This window comes from Miniopterus natalensis, chromosome 14 (assembly GCF_054644295.1).
Source record: "Miniopterus natalensis isolate mMinNat1 chromosome 14, mMinNat1.hap1, whole genome shotgun sequence".
Taxonomy (NCBI): Eukaryota; Metazoa; Chordata; class Mammalia; order Chiroptera; family Miniopteridae; genus Miniopterus; species Miniopterus natalensis.
This window is the reverse complement of record NC_142094.1, coordinates 38694132-38713550: the sequence shown is the minus strand read 5'-3', so window position 1 is coordinate 38713550 and position 19419 is coordinate 38694132. Positions and strand designations below refer to the sequence as shown.

General features: G+C 48.4%; 1 protein-coding gene across 1 annotated transcript in view; it reads right to left on the bottom strand.

Moving 5' to 3' along the window:
- Positions 1 to 832: 832 nt before the first annotated feature.
- The window catches only part of PLCE1 (phospholipase C epsilon 1), a 247106-nt gene continuing 228519 nt past the window's right edge, over positions 833 to 19419 (bottom strand). The window contains exons 27-32 of the mRNA XM_087824459.1: positions 17062 to 17180; positions 14853 to 14981; positions 11628 to 11837; positions 7165 to 7323; positions 5588 to 5806; positions 833 to 5038 (exon numbers count right to left, since the gene is read on the bottom strand). Of these exons, the coding sequence (XP_087680585.1) occupies positions 4850 to 5038; positions 5588 to 5806; positions 7165 to 7323; positions 11628 to 11837; positions 14853 to 14981; positions 17062 to 17180 (1025 nt within the window). The 3' untranslated portion in view covers positions 833 to 4849. The remainder of the gene's footprint in view (positions 5039 to 5587; positions 5807 to 7164; positions 7324 to 11627; positions 11838 to 14852; positions 14982 to 17061; positions 17181 to 19419) is intronic.

Here is a 19419-nt window from a genome sequence, read left to right as displayed (position 1 = left end):
TGGTGGGGATGAAGCCTGCAACCCAGGCATGTCCCCTGACCGGGAATCCAACCTGCGACCCCTCGGTGCATGGGATGCCGCCCAACCAACTAAGCCACACCGGCCAGGGTGACCTTTTATATTTCTGAGCAATGTGTTCTTCCTAAAGTCCCGAAGACTCAAAAAGAGTAAGTGCTTTTACCTCAAGGAATGAACAACCAAGCTGAGTTGCAGCACAGGCCCCAGGGTGGGTTCACTCACTGGCTGAAACCCAGGCGCACGCTCAGTCTCATGAGTGTCAGATTTTGTGCTGCAGCCAAATCAACCATGTTAAAGGCCGTGGGGTTGGGTGGGGTGGAGCTGAAAAAGAATCCAGGCCAAATGATAAACCTAGGGAGACCAGTTTTGCTTTTCATTTTATTACTCGGTACAGTTTTTTTTCAACTCTAGCCGGTGAGGCCAGTAACTCAGTTTTCAATACAAGGTAAGCCAAACCGGGGGTGGGGTGGGGTGCCTATTAATTTATAGAAGCTTGATAACATATTTCTGGAGTATTTTTTAAAACAGACAGCACTGCATTTGTTATAGACTGGTTACTTGATTTAAAAAGACACCTGTAGCACTGTACAAACAGCGTCAAACGAGGATAGCCTGAATCCTGCCCACAAGCAAACAGAGGTTCTTCTAGCAAAGGCTGAGTCAGTGAGAACTCTCAGTACCATGAAAGCTGTGTGGTATATATTGAGCACTTCTGTTTCTAGAATATGTGAAAGACTTGGGATTGTTTTATTCTTTATAACTGGTAAAAAACAAACAAAACACACACACCAAAAAAACTTCTCAAAGCAAAGTGTAGGATTTTTAGTGTTTTATAATTTGAAGAAAAGTGTCAAATTTTAGTATCAATAGAATGGATTTTACTTTAGAGGAACACACATTTCATTTAAAAAGTCATCATTTGCTTCCTACCAAGCATAAGCAGAATCCTTTACACTTACATGATAGTTTTATACAGCAAGGTTTTAAAAATAATTTACATTAAATGGCAAGTATGACTTGGATCAATAGCTCTTCAGTTAATCAGAAGTGAAAATGAAGCGTTTTAGACATGAAATTCTGGCCCATTTCAGGTATTCAGAGCATACACTTTCTTTTTAGGAAGATTTGTCTTCAAATAGTGAGATAGAATCAATAATGTTTCTAACCTATAAGCGGTATCAAGAAGGCTACATACACATAATAAATACGTAAGTACAGTGTCAGTACAAACCTTGCAAAATAAATAAATTTAAACACCAACTCAATCTACTTTTGCTTTAAAAAAAATGAGTAAGTTTCTTGTTAAGACATCACACTCAGTAGATATTAAATTACACATCCTTCTAAATTCTGTGAAAGCCAAAAGTGGAATAATCTGTGGATATACAAGCAATAAACTTAAAAAACCCAACATTATTCTATATGTAAAAGGAAATCCTGAAGAATACATTATGGTACAGAATACGGAAACTATATTGCATTCTTTAATGAATCTTACAGGACATATTTACATTTGCAATGCCCCAAAGCTTCCAATTAATTCTCAGCCATAAAATGCATGACTAAACTAGCTTGCTTGTTTTCAGACCTCTGGGCCTCTTGTTCCCAGTTTTCTAAGGTCAGCAAACTGTAGCCTGGGGCCAAATCCAGCCTGCCACCTGTTTTTGTGCGGCTCTAGAACTAAGAATAGTTTTTACATTTTTAAGTGATTGAGAAAAAACCAAAGAGGAACATTTGTGACATGAAAATTACATGAAATTCTAATTTCGGTGTCTGTAACTAGTTTTATCAGAGCCCAGCCACACACATTCATGTCCGTATTGCCTATGGCTGCTTTTGCACCATGACGGCCGAGCTGAGTGGCTGTATCAGAGACCGGATGGCCCGTGACGCTCAACATATTTCCTGTCTGGCCCTTTACAAAGTTTGCTGACCCCTGTTCTAAGTCTATTGCAAGCTTAGTCCTGTGTTTTTGTTTTTGTTCTTGTTTCTTAGAACAACTTGACATTTGCAGAATGGCAATCTCCTGGGCTTTGCTTCATTCATCAGGAAATGGTTGGTAGCTAGCCCTGTGTCATTTTGCTTGTCCTCAGTGTGGAACTCACATCATGTGTGAAGAAAGCTTCACTCCAGAAATCATCAATTTCCAGTTTAAGTTGAATGAAAACAAGGAAATTATATTTGTTTCCACCATGCTCATTCTTGACTTTAACTTCTTGTCAAAAGGTCTTCACCTGTAAAGTTGTATCCACAGGCTTGTTAGTGTATTTTAAGTGAAGGAGCAGAAACGTTCACAGTGTAGCAAGGGCGTAGTGTTCACTGCGTCTGGGGCACAGACTACTTCCTAGCTCTCGGTGTTACAACATGTTCCCAGGAGGTGGAACATTAGGCTATTTCTGTCCTGGAGCACCATGTTCGTCAGAAGGATTTTTCTTTTTCTTTCTTTTTAAAATTACAATCAAACTGTTTAACTTTTTTAAAAAAAAGGTGGAATTCTTTCAACAACTGTATTTATTACTTCAGATAAGAGTAGGGTAAATACTTGTTTAGAAATTCTTAGAGTATTAAGAGGTAACTCTTGACACTTTAGAAATGAAAATTTTAGAACAAACAACATGAATTATGTCATCAGAAAGCAGTGAAAGTACTCTGCTTGTTCTCTTTTCTAACCCTCACCCAAGGAGTGAGGATATTTTTTCCACTGATTTTAGAGAGAGTGGAAGGGAAGGGGTAGGGGAGAGAGAGAAACATCAATGTGACAGACACACATCAATCGGTTGCCTCCCACACGTGCCCTGACTGGGAGCAGGGATCAGACCTGCAACCCAAGTATGTGCCCTTGACTGGGAATCAAACCCGAGACTCTGGTGAGCAGGCTGATGCTCTAACCGCTGAGCCACACCAGCCAGCGCTAAGCTTGTTTTCTTATGAGTACACACAGAAAGGCCCTTTCTTTTTCACAAATGCTCTTTCTTGGAAACACCATTTGTAAAGGAGTTCATAACATGGGATGTATATTCCTATAGGTGCACCAGTGGCAATTTTTAAAAAGAAGCTTCCCCAAGTTCAAGCAAAGCTGAAGTCAACTGAAATGATTCTGGATGTCTGTTGTCACAGGAAAATTAAGGCCAAGGACATTTATCTAATGTCCTACCCTCCCTCCTCTCCTAAAATATAAGCAATTAGTAATGCTCATTATAGCAAACACATATTTTTAAGTTAAAATTTCTAGTGGAGTTGTATTGTTAGGTACTTAATGTAATCTTGTAGCATGAGGGCTCTTTATGGCAGAGTGTAATTTTGCTGTATCATTACAGAGGTTATAACATAATATGATTTATTTGATCTAAGCTCTTGATATGGAAAACAGTATTTTAATTAAAAAAAATTATTGATTTTTAGAGAGAGGGAGGAAGGGAGTGAGAGAGAAACATCCATTTGTTGTTCTACCCATTTATACATTCATTGGTGGATCCCTGTATGTGCCCTGACCGGGGAATTGAACCCGCAGCCATCGGGGTGCATTGGTACGATGCTCCCACCGATGGAGCTCCCCGGCCAGGGCCCAGCATTTTAAATTTTGATCGGTCCTTACAGCCTGCTCACAGACCCACTACCACGGTGAGTCATTTTCTAAATGTTGGAGAGGCTCCACGTGGGTGTTTAGTTCTACAGCTCACTTGGCTTTTGGAGAAGGCACTGACTGTGACACGGGGGCAGAAGGGAAGTGAGTCTAGAGCTTTTAAACCATTGGGATACCAGCTGCATGGCAACAGGAAATGGGTGCTGAGCCTTCACAGAATCTGGACAGCCCGGAGGCTCACTGTTCTGTGAATTCACCACTATCTGATGCTCTGTGATTCTGAGATTTCTTTCCGAAGCGTCTTTGCTTAACCTAAACCGCCCTGACTCCCTGGGAGCAGCTGGCCGGGCAGATAGTCCAGGGGCAGTGGTTTCCTGTATTTGGCCTTGTCTGTTGTTTTGAAAGAGTATGGTTCAGGGCATCAGTTATTTCAGGAGTTGGCCCTTAAATGTAGAAATAGGGGCTATGTGTCAGGCTTTCTTTTGGGCTGTTACACATCAGAATTGGCCGTCAAGGGGTAGCGATGAGTTCTTTAATTGAGAGCTTTACATGTAATGTGAGAAAGCCCTGACTGTGACGGAGACAGCCGATGAAGCCACGCAGGACCAGCAGCGGTGCTTCACTGTGGTCTCTTGTGCATGTTAAATCTTAGAACCACAACACAAGGGGGGAGCAGTGGCTTTGGTCATCTCTTGGGTTCATTAGGAAACTAAGTGAAGAGAAGAAATCTGTGTTTGGTTTCCTCATATGCTTCTTTAAAAAAAATTCAGGTTCCACATAAATAATTTGTTTAAAGATAGAATGAAATGTACCGTGTGTGTGAACAGCAAGCGGTGGGCTGGCCCCCAGGGGCGCAACTGACTGCCGTCTCAAGGTGGAGGCGGCTATGTTATTTTGCTTTCTAAATTTTAATCATCACGTCACAAATGCCAGATTCCTATTTCTTAAGTGAGGCAGGGGAAGTTGAGGTTGCTGAGGCCAAATCAAACCTAAATTAGAAGAACATAATGTTCCCCTTTGTTGAGTTATCTACAAAAGAAGTTGGTCTAAAAGCGATCACTTCTGAAGGTCCGAATATCTTCAGAGGCCTTTTCCTGTTTGGTGCCGTTCCTACCGCCTTGAGGGGCACCTCCATTTGGAAGACATGAGAGATCCTGTACCAGTTATGCCTTACGAAGGGGCGTGAGCGGACCCCGCTTTGGAACGGGGAGATGGCGTAGTGTACCTGGTCAAACATGCCGCCCGCGCTCACTGTCGACCGTCCGTCGCGTCCCCGGCGGGCAGGCCGCCTGCAGGTCTCTCCTCCTTGCTTTGGACACTTTCTGAGGCCAAGGCCTGAGAAGGCGAAGCGAGTCCTCGGGGCTGCTTGGTTGACTTGGTGAGCTTCTTGAGTTCACTTGCAAAAGAAATGCCTTTTCTCTTGTCTTCTCGGGATGCCTGTGGGAAAGAAGAACTCTCCATTGGTGTTATTTAGTTGACAGCCAGCATCCCCGGTCCTGCGGCACCGTAGCAGACAGGGCCCCCCCCTTCCCTGTCTGGGAGGGAGGGACTCCCAATCCCACCCGTAGCAGAGAGGGCCCCCCCCTTCCCTGTCTGGGAGGGAGGGACTCCCGATCCCACCCGTAGCAGAGAGGGCCCCCCCTTCCCTGTCTGGGAGGGAGGGACTCCCGATCCCACCCGTATCAGAGAGGGACCCCCCCTTCCCTGTCTGGGAGGGAGGGACTCCCGATCCCACCCGTATCAGAGAGGGACCCCCCTTCCCTGTCTGGGAGGGAGGGACTCCCCTCTCCCTCTCAGGACTGCTTAACCGCAGAGGGAACACGTTCCTTTCCACACAGTGAAAACCAAGCCAAACAACCTTCTCCCCCCTCAATTTCTTGACTAAGGAACTTTCTTCTCAACTTCATGGTCTCCCAAATCTGATTACGGTGTAGTTACGAATATCAAGTAATGGCTGAAAAGAGTGAAAATAACCTTGAGCTTTACCTGCACCTGCTCCTTTAGCTTAAGGATGAATTTCCCTGCACCTTTCCACTTGCTCTGGGCTTGAAACACACACTCCTGATCCAAAAGCACCCGCTGGGAGGACTTGGGGGTGGAAGACTTCTTGTTGGCGGGGTCTTTCACCACCTCTTCCAAAAGGACATAGTCGCTCGGGTTCGGGTTGCTCAGGATGCTGTAGGAGTACTTGGCTTTGCACAAGGTCTGAAAGAGAAGTTAGGGTCATGAATAAAGGCCGCGTCTCCAACGCCTGTGTTCACTGTAAATGAAACCTGAGGCGGGGACTTTCCAGGTCCTGTCCTCCACTCCTCATTCTACATTTGCGTAGCTGTAGCTGATGACAGGCTTTCCCACATTACCCGGTTCAGCTTCACAAGACTCCATGTTTAGTTATTTTTGTCTCCCCTTTTCAGACGAGGAACTTGAGCAGATTCCAGAGGATGCACAGCAAAGAAGTAACAGAATAAAGACCTGAACGGGGCTGTCTGCATGCACTAAAGGTCACAGACATGAAGGTCATGCAGACAGCGAGGGGCAGAACCCAGACCCTCAGAGGAACCCCTGTCCCACTGGCTGCCTCTTCACCACAGAGTATTGGCTGCTAAGGCACTTTAGGACTTGGCTGGCCTCACTTCTCATTTTGTGCAAGATTATCTTTCATTTATGTATTTATTCACTCATCAAATGTTTAGTGAGGGCCTACAACGTCCCAGATACTTTGGGGACACAAGGTCAACAAAAGAAGCCAAGTTCAAAGTCTATACCAACCAAATTGCCATGCAAATAGCACTGCAGTGGTGCTTACCATGTGCTAGGCATTTATAGTTTACACACACTGCTGACTTAATTTCACAACAGCTCTGTGAGCAAAGCACTGTTATGCCACTCCTATGTTACCTAAGTGGTAACTTAACCACATGGTAGCATATTGGAGCCAAATGGAACAGACTGGTGAACTCAGACATGGTGGGAGCATTGACCACAACAGAAACTGGCAAATGCTACAAACCGGAGCGTTTTGTTATATTGTTACGTGTACCACTGTAACTACGGGTAAATACGTTGCCAGATCTCAGAGCTAGTAAGAAGCAGAGCTGGGATTTGAACCTCGAGCCTCCTGACCTAGAGTTTGTGCCATTAACCACTTTTCAAGGGCGTTTGGTGAATGCAAACCATGACAAGGCTTTGAAAGAAGAAATCGTTTCTGAAACCATGCACACAGAAGCATGCCCTGGAGGTGGAAGAGGGTCAGAGTTGGCCTCCCTGTCCTCTGAAGATGGTCATTCAGTACTGGCGTAGGCATTTCGGGGAAAATGAGATGACTGCTCTGCAGAGCCGCCTCCTAAATCCATTACTGCCAGCCCTTCACAGAGAGCCCGGCTCACAGTAGGTACCAGGTGAGGGTCTGTCGGAGGGGTGAACCACTGTTTCCTGCTCTTCCTTTTTAGGTCCCCACCGGTCTAGGACCTTCATTAACAGAATGGGCTGAGATCTGATTTGTCCCAGCAGTTTACACGGGGACAAATTCTGTAGGGCTGAGGCGAGGAAGGGAGGGCCCTCGCCTGCTGAATGACGTCCTGCGCGGTGCTGACGCGAGGCGCCTTGATGACGGTCCGCGGCTGCTCCGGAGAGACGTCGTGCACCTGGACAAAGAAACTCTCCTCCTCCGAGCTCAAGACCACCTCTCTGTCATCTTGAACAATGCTTCTCTCTTCTAGGGTCTATGTTAAAAAAGAAGAGATTGCGTAAACGGTGAGATGACGCAGGATAGGAAAAGAAAAAAATCCAACAAAAATTCGAGATGTACCTTGGCAATGTGGAAATAACGTCTTAGCTTTACAGTTTCTACACTGGTCAATATTTCATACATTATTCTGAAAGGACAGCCATGTCTTAGACAAAGAAAGTGCTGTGCTTCTGCTGGTGTAGACAGACCGGTAAGATCTGGCCCAGAACAAGCTAGTAGCTAAACTCCTCTTAGCTGTGGATTTTGAGTCCAAATCAACTGTAGACAAATTCGTAAAAAGACAATCCATCATTTTGCCAATTAGCAAAAGCCAAATAAGAACACAGTAAATTTCATTTAAGAGAAAGTCCACCCACTCTCACATAGACCTTGAGCATTTAAGAAATGCAAGACATCCAAAATGCGAAACCTGAAACTGACGTTCAGCCAGGTTAGAAGATCAAAATCCACAGTGACAGGCAGGAACAATGGCTGGAGGTAAGTCACATTGAACCTTTGTTAAGTATATTATTGTCTAACAACTGTGTTGTACATCTGAACATAATACAAAATAATGTTGAATGTAAACTGTAATTAAAAATGAAATAAAAAAATTAAGATATCATCCCTTAAAAAAAAAAGAAACAAATATTGACAAAATACTCAATAATCATGATAATTAGTTATCCGGTTGATTGGCTTTTGGTGAATTGGCTTCCAGTGAATTTTACATATATAATTATATATTACTATATAGGTAGCTATATCTGTAGACATAGGTACTTATTACAATTTTCAAGCATTACAGAAATACAGCAATAAAAAGGCAAAGTTTTCCCACTCTCACCTTTTTCCCTCTCTCTCCCATCTCATTCTCCACAAAACCCCCACTGTTGTTAGGTTACATATCCTTCTAAACATCTGCTAAGGATATACAAATGTATTTTTGTATATGTGAATAGATAGATACAATGAAACCCTGGAATTATGTGAATTTAGGTTTAATGTGATTGTCAAATGGCTCCTGTCTTTTGTTAGCCCCACTCTCAAATGAGGGTAGTTTACAGTTATCTTCTGCAGGGGGAGGCAAGAAGGGGAGGAGACGCAGGCATGGAAACAGGAGGCGGCCCATCTCAGGAAGCGAGGACTTGGCAGGGAGTTGTCTGGTCCCCAGTGTTCTCCTGGCCTAATCTCTTCAGAGCAGGCCTGCAAAGCGGTGCTGACTTGGCTGGAGGTTACAGCAGCCACAGGACCCAGAACGGTCCCATCAATATTAAAGTCAAATGGGTAACTGCCACCAGGTGGCGCCAAACTGTAGCCAGGCCCGGAGAGGAACGGCCAACCATTTCCTTAATCATTTCATTAATCTTGCAGTCCTGGTTCCTACAATACATACGACTGAAGTTTCCGAACCCCCTTCATTCTATTATTGTCTATATTTACTACATAAAGTGAGATTGTACTCTCCTACATATACTGTTCTACAACCTGTTTTTTCTCTCCACTTCAAACACCGTGGTCCTCATTTCTTCTCAATTCCTAGAGCTTTTTCTGTGTTAAATGTCACGACATTGATCATGATCTATTTAACCAACAGGAGTGGGGTTAAGTGATAATTCATAAGACACAATTTATAATCTCAGGGCCTGAAAACCAGGAAGCAGGCAAGAAAAAAAAGGTTCTAATTGCCACATAAAATATCCTGACAACCATGCACTTTTATTTTAAAAAGGGCTTTTGGAGCTTCACTTAGAGCTTATTTATTTTAAAGGAAATTTCCGCTGCATGAGAAGCCACAAGTAACGACCATAACAATAGCCCTCATTTGTATAGCCCTTTACATTTACTAAGCATTTGTATACATACTGTCTACATGTTTAGCATGAGTCTCATGATGATCTTTTTGAATCAAGCAGGGTAGTCGTTTCTATGATAGATTTTACACGTTAGGGCACAGGGGTTACAGAAGTCAGCAGAGCTGTCCAAGGTCATCCAATATGTGGCAGAGCCAGGTTTGCCTGATTTCAAATTCAGCAGGTGTCAGAGGAGGGCATACTGACCACAGGAAGGTGTGACACCCGACAGCTCTGCAGCCCAGGAGACAAGAAAATTATAAGAGGCAGGCAGGACAGAGGAGAGGTCCCAGATAGCAGTTAGGGGACTTTTAATCTATGGGCAAACTGCTTATATATCTTACTAGTTCCAAAGAATAAAATAAACAAAAATACTTACAGCTCTAATCTATCAACTATGCCAGTGTCTGCTTGTATCTGATAACTGCTGAGTTCATTCATTCAATCAGTAGATATGTTTTGTGTGTCATTACGCACCCAGGAAGCCTGGATACATAAAACGTGATTTGTTAACATTTGAGGTACACTTCAGTCATATCAAAAATCGCCTCCCAAAAAGGGCATGAAGAGAACTTGCTGTATTCTCATCAGAAAATGTTTGTTTGACTTCTAGTTTATTCCCTTTTTCTTCAAGATGCGTCTCTTCCACCAGCCCTTCTTAAACCTACATTCCCGGGGTCTCCACTGCCTGTTGTCACATACCCTTTAAATTGCATGTGGGCATCCCTAACCTCCCCACTCCTCCCAACCACGACGAAGGCCCACTGGGCCCCCCAGCGGCCCGCCACGTTTCCACCGCTCACTGCCTCCCGCGGTGCTGGGCGGGGATGACCACGAGGACTGACGCAGCTCCAGCCGGGGCAGCAGGGGATGGTGGAAATAACACTGACCTGGAAGCCATAAGACTCTACTACCCACCCCGTCATGACTTAACCTCCTGAGCCTCCGTTTCCGTAAGTGTAGGGTGGTTTCCATGATGTCATGAGATCATTCAAAATAGTGAGCGTTTGAGAGCTTTAAACAGCATACATCATTTTGTAAATACAGGGTGTCCCAAAATATATATGTACACACTTTGGATAATTATGAAGGCAGTGTTTATTAAAATACATTTCATTTTCAAAATGTAGTAGAATCTATAGACATTGTGTGTGTGCATTTTTTTGGGACACCCTGTATATGATTTAAAGATTTCACTGAAATTGTCACTTATAGGATACTTTTTTATATATGGCAAAGACAATTAGAAATAGGAAAAAAAATTTAGAAATTAAAGATGACTTTAAAAGTCCGGCTAAGCTCTCTATTTCCTCATAAAGCTATTATTATTAGAACTGCTTTTTCTCTGGCTTAGCAATTTGTATGTCTGATAGAGAGAGGAAGCTGGGGAGACAATTACATTTCTCTGCTTCAACGAAGTGTCTGTTTACGGTCTGAGGCAAGGTTCGGAGGGAAGGCAGTGGCTCTGGTTCTGAGGAGATGCTGGAGCTCTGCGGAGGCTGCAGGCCACGTTCAGTCAACACATGATGCTGAAATAGCTCCTCTCCTCCTCTGTGTGCCGGCAGGCGTGGGCCACCAGGGGGCACTGTGCCAGCCAAGCTCTATTACAGGCCCCGAAGGAGCGGATCAGGCGCCCAGAGCAGGGCCTGGCACATATCAGGTGCTCAGTAAGTATTTACTTATTTAATCAAATTGTTGAATGGACTCAACTGCTTCATGATTGGCATGAGTTATGGTTGTCTCTGCTTGGAGCAATGACCTCATTTTAAATTTACTGTCATTTTAAAAAAAAATGGCAGGAAGTTAGTGGGCTCCTATCAGTTTCTTCAGGAAAAAAAAAAGGGGGGCTCCATCAGCAAACCCCAACAGAAGCCAACTAGTCTGGAGTTGACGCTGTGCTGTTTCCTTCGAGGGAACTGTAATTTAGTACAAATTCCGGCCAAAGCTGAAAAATTATTCTTACTTTGTGTGAAGTTATAGAATATTTAAAATAAAATACTGTTATTTTACTTATAAGCACTGAACCATTTGTTAGCTAAAACTTCAACAGGCACTAACAGGAATGCAACCAACCCCCAAATGCACAGTGCCTACAGGCCTCGCACGCATTACCCAGTTCTGTGACCCTCGCAACAATGTCTCCTTACTCATACAAACAAAATACTGGCAAACGGCTGATGACACGCATAAGGAATCCATGAGTTTGTGCTCGCTTTGTTTTAGAAGAGATGACTTTTAGGCTGAATTTCTGTAACTCAAGATATAACGTTCTGGATATGTGCAAAAGAATGAAATCATTTCTCCACATTCACTTCAGAAGGATAATATAAATCAAGTGGGAATTAGAGGAAATCCTGATTTTGAGGGAGGTGGCCAGTGGCAGGTGGTGAATGACACACTGAGCTGTTACTGTGACTGCGCGTAGGCTGCACCCAGACACACTTACTTCCTGCTGGGTTTTTAAGACAATCCTGCCAACATATCCCTCTTCTGGAAACCAGCTGCTTAAAATCTGCATGATCTCTTCATCTGGACCAATGGCTCTCTGGAACGGTTGTTTTCTGCATTCATTCTTTTCTTTGGATATAAAATATTTTTCTTCCATCAAAAAATAGTCTGTGGCAATAGGTTTGGTGTCTTGTTGAGTGGTCAGAATCTAAAGATAAAGCAAAGGCAAACTGAGCAAAAGCTTTAATCCAAAGCAAGTCTATTTCCATGGGGTTCAGATAGCTTTCATGTGCAATTTATAAGTGAAACCTGCTCTGGAGTGTTGCATAATTCTTTTTGGAAGGTCTAAGAATTCTCTTATGTCCAAAAAGAATTGTTTATGTCCATTCTGGGCAACGACACAATTTACTCATAATTGCCAGACAGCATAACTATTTTTCCCACTGCTGGAATGAGAGCTCCTACTGAATTAAAAACTTTAGGTTTTAAATCTATGAATTTAACTCTTTGTAAATACTGCAACAGGACCACGGGCAAGGAGCCTAGTCCAGGATAATCCCTCCGTCGTGGTCTAATCTCTTCTGATCTAAGTTCCTGGGAATTCTCCTTCCAATAAAGTCTTGACTGTGTGCCGAGGGGCCTGTTTTCTTTGTTGGCTACTGACCCTGGCACTCAAACAGCGTGGCTGAGACAAGGCTGGGGAGCCAGACAGACCTGCGTCTGAGGTCGCCTTGAATGCTTACTGGCTGGGGGGTGTTGGGAAGGATATTTAACCCTTTAGAGATTCAGTTCCCCCTCTGTAAGTGGGAACAGTAAGGGTAATGAGGGGAAGCAGAGTGTACCCCCCCAGAATGTGATTTTTGGGATACTGATTATTTTAGGCTGGTTATTTTCAAGGAAGAAAAAAAAAAGACTCAGAAACAACCTTCAACTTTTCCCTTACTGCCTAAAAGGAATTTAGATAGAGGACCTGCTCCTGGAAGGGAGATTTCATCACAGGTTACTATAGTTTAATGTAAACTGATGTGTGATAGACAGGGAGGGACCTAGTACGGCCCCTCTGTTCAAAGGCCTCTCTGTGTCCCATCGTTAAAGACGGCCCAGCAAACATTTATGTACAGAATGTTTGCTTTTTCCATATCCATGTGGATTGCCTTCCTGCTCTTTTAAGTCCCAAACTACAATCCTCTTCTCCATAGCTCCGCATCACGTATAAGCCTTAACTGCCTGCTCTGCCCTCTGGTCTCATATTCTTATAGAACCGCCACGTGTACATACGTAATAAAACTGGTTATTTCCTCCTGTTAACCTGTCTCATGTTAATTTGATTATTAGTCCAGCCAGAAGAACTTAGAAGGTGGGAGGAAAATTATTTTTCTGCCTCCACAATAACCACCTCTTAATTTTATGGTTTATGATCGAGGCACTGGCCATAAAGCGTGACTTGGACACAGCAGAGGACTCAGTAATCATGAGACATCACTACAGTGCCTCTAACTGATGAGTTCTTTCACACTCACGGTTATACAGGCTACTGACAAAAGACTAAACTGGAAGCTGGTGCCGAGAGAAGGCTGCCACCAGCTGGCCAGGATTAAGTCAACACCCTTCTCTTCAACACCTGCCGCTGCTGCGTCTCACCTGGAGGGAAAGAATGAACTGGGGGGGGGGGGGGGGGCAGAAGAGTCTCAGGATGACAGCTCCCTTCCCCCCTGCCCTTGGCTGGTATTGGGTGCTGGGCTCTGGATTTCCTGGGGGCAAGGCAACGACCACCACAGGAGTGACCCAGGACGCAAGGCTTTCAGGAGCAGGTCAGTTGGCACTGTCGCCTCCATGAGGGGGCCAGGGTCCCGCCCTCCTCAGTTCAGCTTTACAGCCAAACGGGTATTCATATGGGGTGACAGTAAAGTAATGGGCTGCTTTTGATGGGTGGGCCATGGAAATGTTTCCTTGCTCAATATCTTCCCATTTTATAGAGTCCCCCAAATCCCAACAGTGCTTTGTGATAGTTGACACTAAAGTTCATGGGCTGATGGACTTAAAAAACAAAAAATCCAAAAACAACCCCCAATGTGGTAGTAGCTTCTGTTTGATAATCTATGAAATTTGACACTTAAGCTGTTTCTCTGACTCTTAAGTCAATTATAAGACGTTGGGGGAAAGGTGGCCCATCCACAGGGACTTCCCCTCACAGGACAGAGCTACTTATTAACACTTATTATGTGTGGTTGCTCAATGGGTTTTACTCCCCCAACCATTCTATGATCCCAGTGACAGTTCAGCATATGCCCTAACTTCAGAGGGAGCCCCACAGTCACTCCCCTGGTCACTGCTCCCCTTGGCCTCTTGTCAAGCGGAAGAAGGAATTCTGAAGTGAGATAAGGGATAAAACGTTGGCAAGGAGGTTAGGCCACTGTACCGGGCAGGAGTGGAGTGTCCGGTAAGAGAAGGAATTACACGTGGGCCCGCCTGCTCTTTTCAGGAGCTGCCTCCCTCTCTGGATGCTGCTCTTTGTGTCTCGCTTTCTCTCTCCTGTGAGTCCTCCCGTGGGGTGGCGTCCCTGCGGGCAGAAGGCCACCGAGATCCCGGGGGATCGGGAGCAGACGTGGCCCCGCACGAGGGGGCTTAGGCCAGTTCTGCATGGGGGTTGGGGTAACAGGCTCTCATCCTCCTGTTTGGGGCCTTCTGTGCCTCTTCATGCCACTAGAGGGGTAGGGCCTCAAGGGTCAAGATCGAGTGCAAGGGGAAGGGGCACAGCATGCAGTGAAGGCCTAAGGCTGGAGGGGCAGGGGGTGTCTTCTTGGCCTGTGGGGTCCATCCTGATGCTCTAAGAATCTGACCCAACTCCTAGAATGACAAACAGACTTTATTCAGTTCATGTGCAAATTCTGGTTGATTAGCAAGCTCTGCATGAAGAGGGACTATGAGGCCCGTCTCCAGGCTCAGAGGGAAACAGCACACATGGTCGGAGAGCCACTCATCCTGGTCTTTATTTTTCATGGACCCGGTGTTCTTTATGTGGCTGAAGGGTTCTTAAAAATTCTTCTCTATAGGTTAAGGTAGCTTGTTTAGTGGCACCAAGACCTCTCAGGTCATTCCTAGGGTGGATCTCAATGTTGGACATCACAGATAATCAAGAGGCAAATCACCAACATGGATGTGTGTGTGTGTGGTGTGTGTGTGTGTGTGTGTAGATACACACACGTGGGCTCAGTGCACTTACTTGTTGGAGAAGCTGCTTTGCCTTGGTGTTTCCATTTATAGAGAAGACAGTAAAGGGCTCTGGACCTGGGACCCCATGCACCGTGACTCTGTGAGTCTGCAGACATTTTCTTTCTTCTGTACTGAACATCTATCAAGGAAGAGCACATGGTTTCTCATTCATTCTCCTATCATGAAATTTCTAGACTATCTTCACCACAGACATGCTAGTTCTTAGAGGTGTGCACAGGGACACAGAGATGCAGAAGCAGAGCATGCCTGACACCCTGACCCATCCTTTTGTGGTTGAAGAAGCAATGGTGCCTCTTCTTTAATAGTCTAGTGAGGATATTTAGCAGCACACCACCAAAATATTAGTTTATTTCACAAAACACTATCTCTTTCCATCATAATCACGGGACTGATATCATCTAAAGTGTATGTTGGTCCTTACTTCTGAACTGACATCCAACAGTGTCTACTGAGTTCCATCTCTCTTGAGAATTTTGGATGGTAAGATGATAAATAAAATATTATGGAAAGCAAAACACTTTCCTGAGCTCTGTGAGTCATTCTAGCAAATTACTGAACCCGAGGAGGGACATGCAGCCGGCATCTGAAGTGTGGGTGGTCTTGCGGGACTGAGCCCTTAACCTATAGGATCTGATGCTGACTCCAGGTAGACAGTGTCAGAATCGAACTGAAAGGCAGGACGGCCAGCCGGTGCCGGAGAGTTGGAGACATAACATCAGAAAAAGACGTGACATGTTTGGTGCCAGAAGTTTTGTGAGGAAAACTGGTTCTTTCACATGTGGGATCTTCAGCTCCGATAGGCATTGAGGGCGACCCCCCAGAATCGCGCAGGAAGCGCCTCCTGGCCCCTCTGAAAGCATCTGATTCTTCCTCTCTGGTGCCAGGCAGCCCCGACCCTGGTTCCCAGGCCTCTGCACAAGACAGAGGCAGTGCCTCCCTCCACTTTGGCCAAAGTGCTGTTCCTTAACCTTGGCCACGCAGTGAAGGGAAGAGAAGGAGAACCTAGGAAAACAACGTCGGAGACAGAGGAGAGACTGGCGGCGAGGGGAAGAAAGCCGGCTATGTGGCGGTGGGGGTGGGCAAGCCAGAGCCTCCGTGAGCGTAGAAGGTGCGTTTCCGGGGGTCGCTGGGGCGCCACTGACATGTAAGATTGATACCACAGCGATGACTGTTAAACATGTAAAGCGGTAACTGATGGACACGCTTTTAAATGGATTTTTAAAGAGCAAGCAGAATGGAATGAACCAGTTTATGAAACTGGTGTTGCTTGTTTTAGTCAACGACCCTGGGTTCCTGGAGTGACCGCAGGTCCTGCGGTTCTCAAACTCCAACGGGCAAGAACCTTCCCTGGGGAACCTGTTTGGTTTGCACTGTTCCCCTCCCATTCCCAAGGGTGCAGATTCTGCATCTCCCCAACTGCAGGGGTGCAGGTCACACATCCACAGCAGCAGCTGGCTGCCCACCCCAGCCCTGCTCACCTGACATTGCCCCTGCACCACTGGAGAAGCAGAGGGTTTCCCTGGTCTAACCTAAAGTTTCTAGAAGCACTGAATCCTTCCCAAAGGTCTGCTTCATTAGCTTCTTCCCCACATGTTACGTTGGCTCACAGTGAGAGCAGGGGCTTTGCAATTAGAGGAAGACAAGTATCACATGATCTCACTTACATGTTGAATCTAATGAACAAAATAAACTGACAAGCAAATAGGACCAGAGACATGGAAGCATGCAGCAGGCTGACAGAACTCAGAGGGGCAGGAGAGGGGGAGAGACTAACCAGAGGACTTCTATGCGTAACCCACGGACACCGACAATAGTGTAGCGAAGGCCTGGGGTGGGATGGGAGCGGAGTGAAGGGGTCGGACGGCACGGGGATGGGGGACATCTGTAATACCCTCAACAATAAAAATAAATAAGTAAAGAGTATGGGCTTTGGCACTAGATGAATCTGGGTTTATCACTGTGTGACCTCAGAGGTACTTAGCTCTTACCTTCCTCATCTGTAAAATGGAGATAATACTCATAGCTCTCAAAATTACTGAGAGGACTGGGTGGATTAATATATATGTAGGTGCTTAGAAAGTGCCAAGTGTCAGCCATTATTAATATGATCTCCGTGAGCACTTTCCTGTATCAGGAGTAAGCCTACCTCCAGCACAGCAATCCCTGCAAACATGCCGAGCGAAACAGAGCTTAATTACCAAAGAGGCCGGCACAGAGCTGCCCAAGGAGTTTTCTTCCATCCTTCTGCTGTTTATGAATAAGCTAGAGATTTCCAAGACCTCATTGTGGAGGTTTCGCAGCTGGAGATGTCGATATCCTGGAATACAGCACAAATGGGAAAAGCCTGTTAGCCGCGGGCTGCAGAGCTCCGCCTGGAGACGGCAGGCAGAGGCCCGGCTGCGTCGCTCAGGTGGTGACAGTGTCGTCCTGAAACACCAATGCTGTGGGCCTGCTCCTCGGTCAGGGCACACGCAAGAATCAACCAACGAATGGACAAGTGGAACAACAGAAACTGATGTTTCTTTCTCTCTCTTCTCAAGAAATGACAGGGAGAAATAAGACCTTCTGACGAGCAGGGGGTGGCAACAGGCATGCAACCACCTGGTGCCAGCCCCCGGACAGGGCAGCCCCTGGGGACCGCTGTGTGCCACCCGGTGGTAATTAACTTGTCCAGGCACCGTTTCTAACCTCGCGCTACTTGAAACAGGAAAACAAAGTGCGGGGACGAGCCTGGGTCTGTGGGGCTCGGAGGCGACGGCCTGGGTGTGCTTACAGGAGGAAGGCTGTCCCACAGCTTTGGTTCTCAAAGGCCACCCACAGGGCCGGCCTTTCCGGGGGCTTCTCTGAAATGCGGAATCTCGGCCCCACCCGATCCTACTGCACAGAGTCCGCATTTTTTGTTGTTGTTCATCTTCAACTGAGGACATTTTTTCCGTTGATTTTTAGAGAGAGTGGAAGGGAGAGAGGGGGAGAGAGGAGAGAGAGAGAGAGAGAAACATCCAAGTGTGAGAGACATCGATCGGCTGCTTCCTGCACACACCCGGCTGGGGCCAGGAGCTGAACCTGCAGCCCAGGTCCGTGCCCTTGGCCGGCAGTCGAACCCGTGACCCTTTGGTGAGCTGGCCAACGCTCTGACCACTGAGCCATGCTGGCCGGGCAAAGCCTGCGTTTCATTACTAAGAGCCCCACCCAGCCCCTACGCCTGCCAGCGTCGGAGAAAGTGCACCAACGGCCTGGCCGGTGCGGCCGGGAAGCTCCCTGGGGGCCCGCAGCGAAGCCGCCCAGCGCTCAGCAGCCCCGCCGCGGCTCGGGGCTCCCCGGCCCGCTCTGCCCCAGCGCCCAGCCCTGGCTTCGGGCACCGACTCCCGCCGCGGCTCGGGGCTCCCCGCCCCGCTCTGCCCCAGCGCCCAGCCCTGGCTTCGGGCACCGACTCCCGGCTCGGGGCTCCCCGGCCCCGCTCTGCCCCAGCGCCCACCCCTGGCTTCGGGCACCGACTCCCGGCTCGGGGCTCCCCGCCCCGCTCTGCCCCAGCGCCCAGCCCTGGCTTCGGGCACCGACTCCCGGCTCGGGGCTCCCCGGCCCCGCTCTGCCCCAGCGCCCACCCCTGGCTTCGGGCACCGACTCCCGCCGCGGCTCGGGGCTCCCCGCCCCCCGCTCTGCCCCAGCGCCCAGCCCTGGCTTCGGGCACCGACTCCCGCCTCGGCTCGGGGCTCCCCGGCCCCGCTCTGCCCCAGCGCCCAGCCCTGGCTTCGGGCACCGACTCCCGCCGCGGCTCGGGGCTCCCCGCCCCGCTCTGCCCCAGCGCCCAGCCCTGGCTTCGGGCACCGACTCCCGGCTCGGGGCTCCCCGCCCCGCTCTGCCCCAGCGCCCAGCCCTGGCTTCGGGCACCGACTCCCGCCGCGGCTCGGGGCTCCCCGCCCCCCGCTCTGCCCCAGCGCCCAGCCCTGGCTTCGGGCACCGACTCCCGCCGCGGCTCGGGGCTCCCCGGCCCGCTCTGCCCCAGCGCCCAGCCCTGGCTTCGGGCACCGACTCCCGCCGCGGCTCGGGGCTCCCCGGCCCGCTCTGCCCCAGCGCCCAGCCCTGGCTTCGGGCACCGACTCCCGCCGCGGCCCCACTGAGCCACGGGCACAGCCCAGCCCTCGCTCCTCTGGCTCCTCTCCTCTCTGCGGAGGCTTCACCAGCGCAGGCGTGCCCCGGGGCCATTTGGGAAGGGATGTGAGGGGGCGGGGGGCGAGGGGCGAGGGGGGGCGAGGGGGGACGAGGGGGGACGAGGGGGGGCGAGGGGGCGAGGGGCGAGGGGCGAGGGGCCGAGGGGGCGGGGGGCCGAGGGGCCGAGGGGGCGGGGGGCGGGGGGCCGAGGGGGGCCGAGGGGGGCCGAGGGGGCGGGGGGCCGAGGGGGGCCGAGGGGGGCCGAGGGGGCGGGGGGCCGAGGGGGGCCGAGGGGGCGGGGGGCCGAGGGGGCGGGGGGCCGAGGGGGGCCGAGGGGGCGGGGGGCCGAGGGGGCGGGGGGCGAGGGGGGCCGAGGGGGCGGGGGGGCCGAGGGGGGGCGAGGGGGC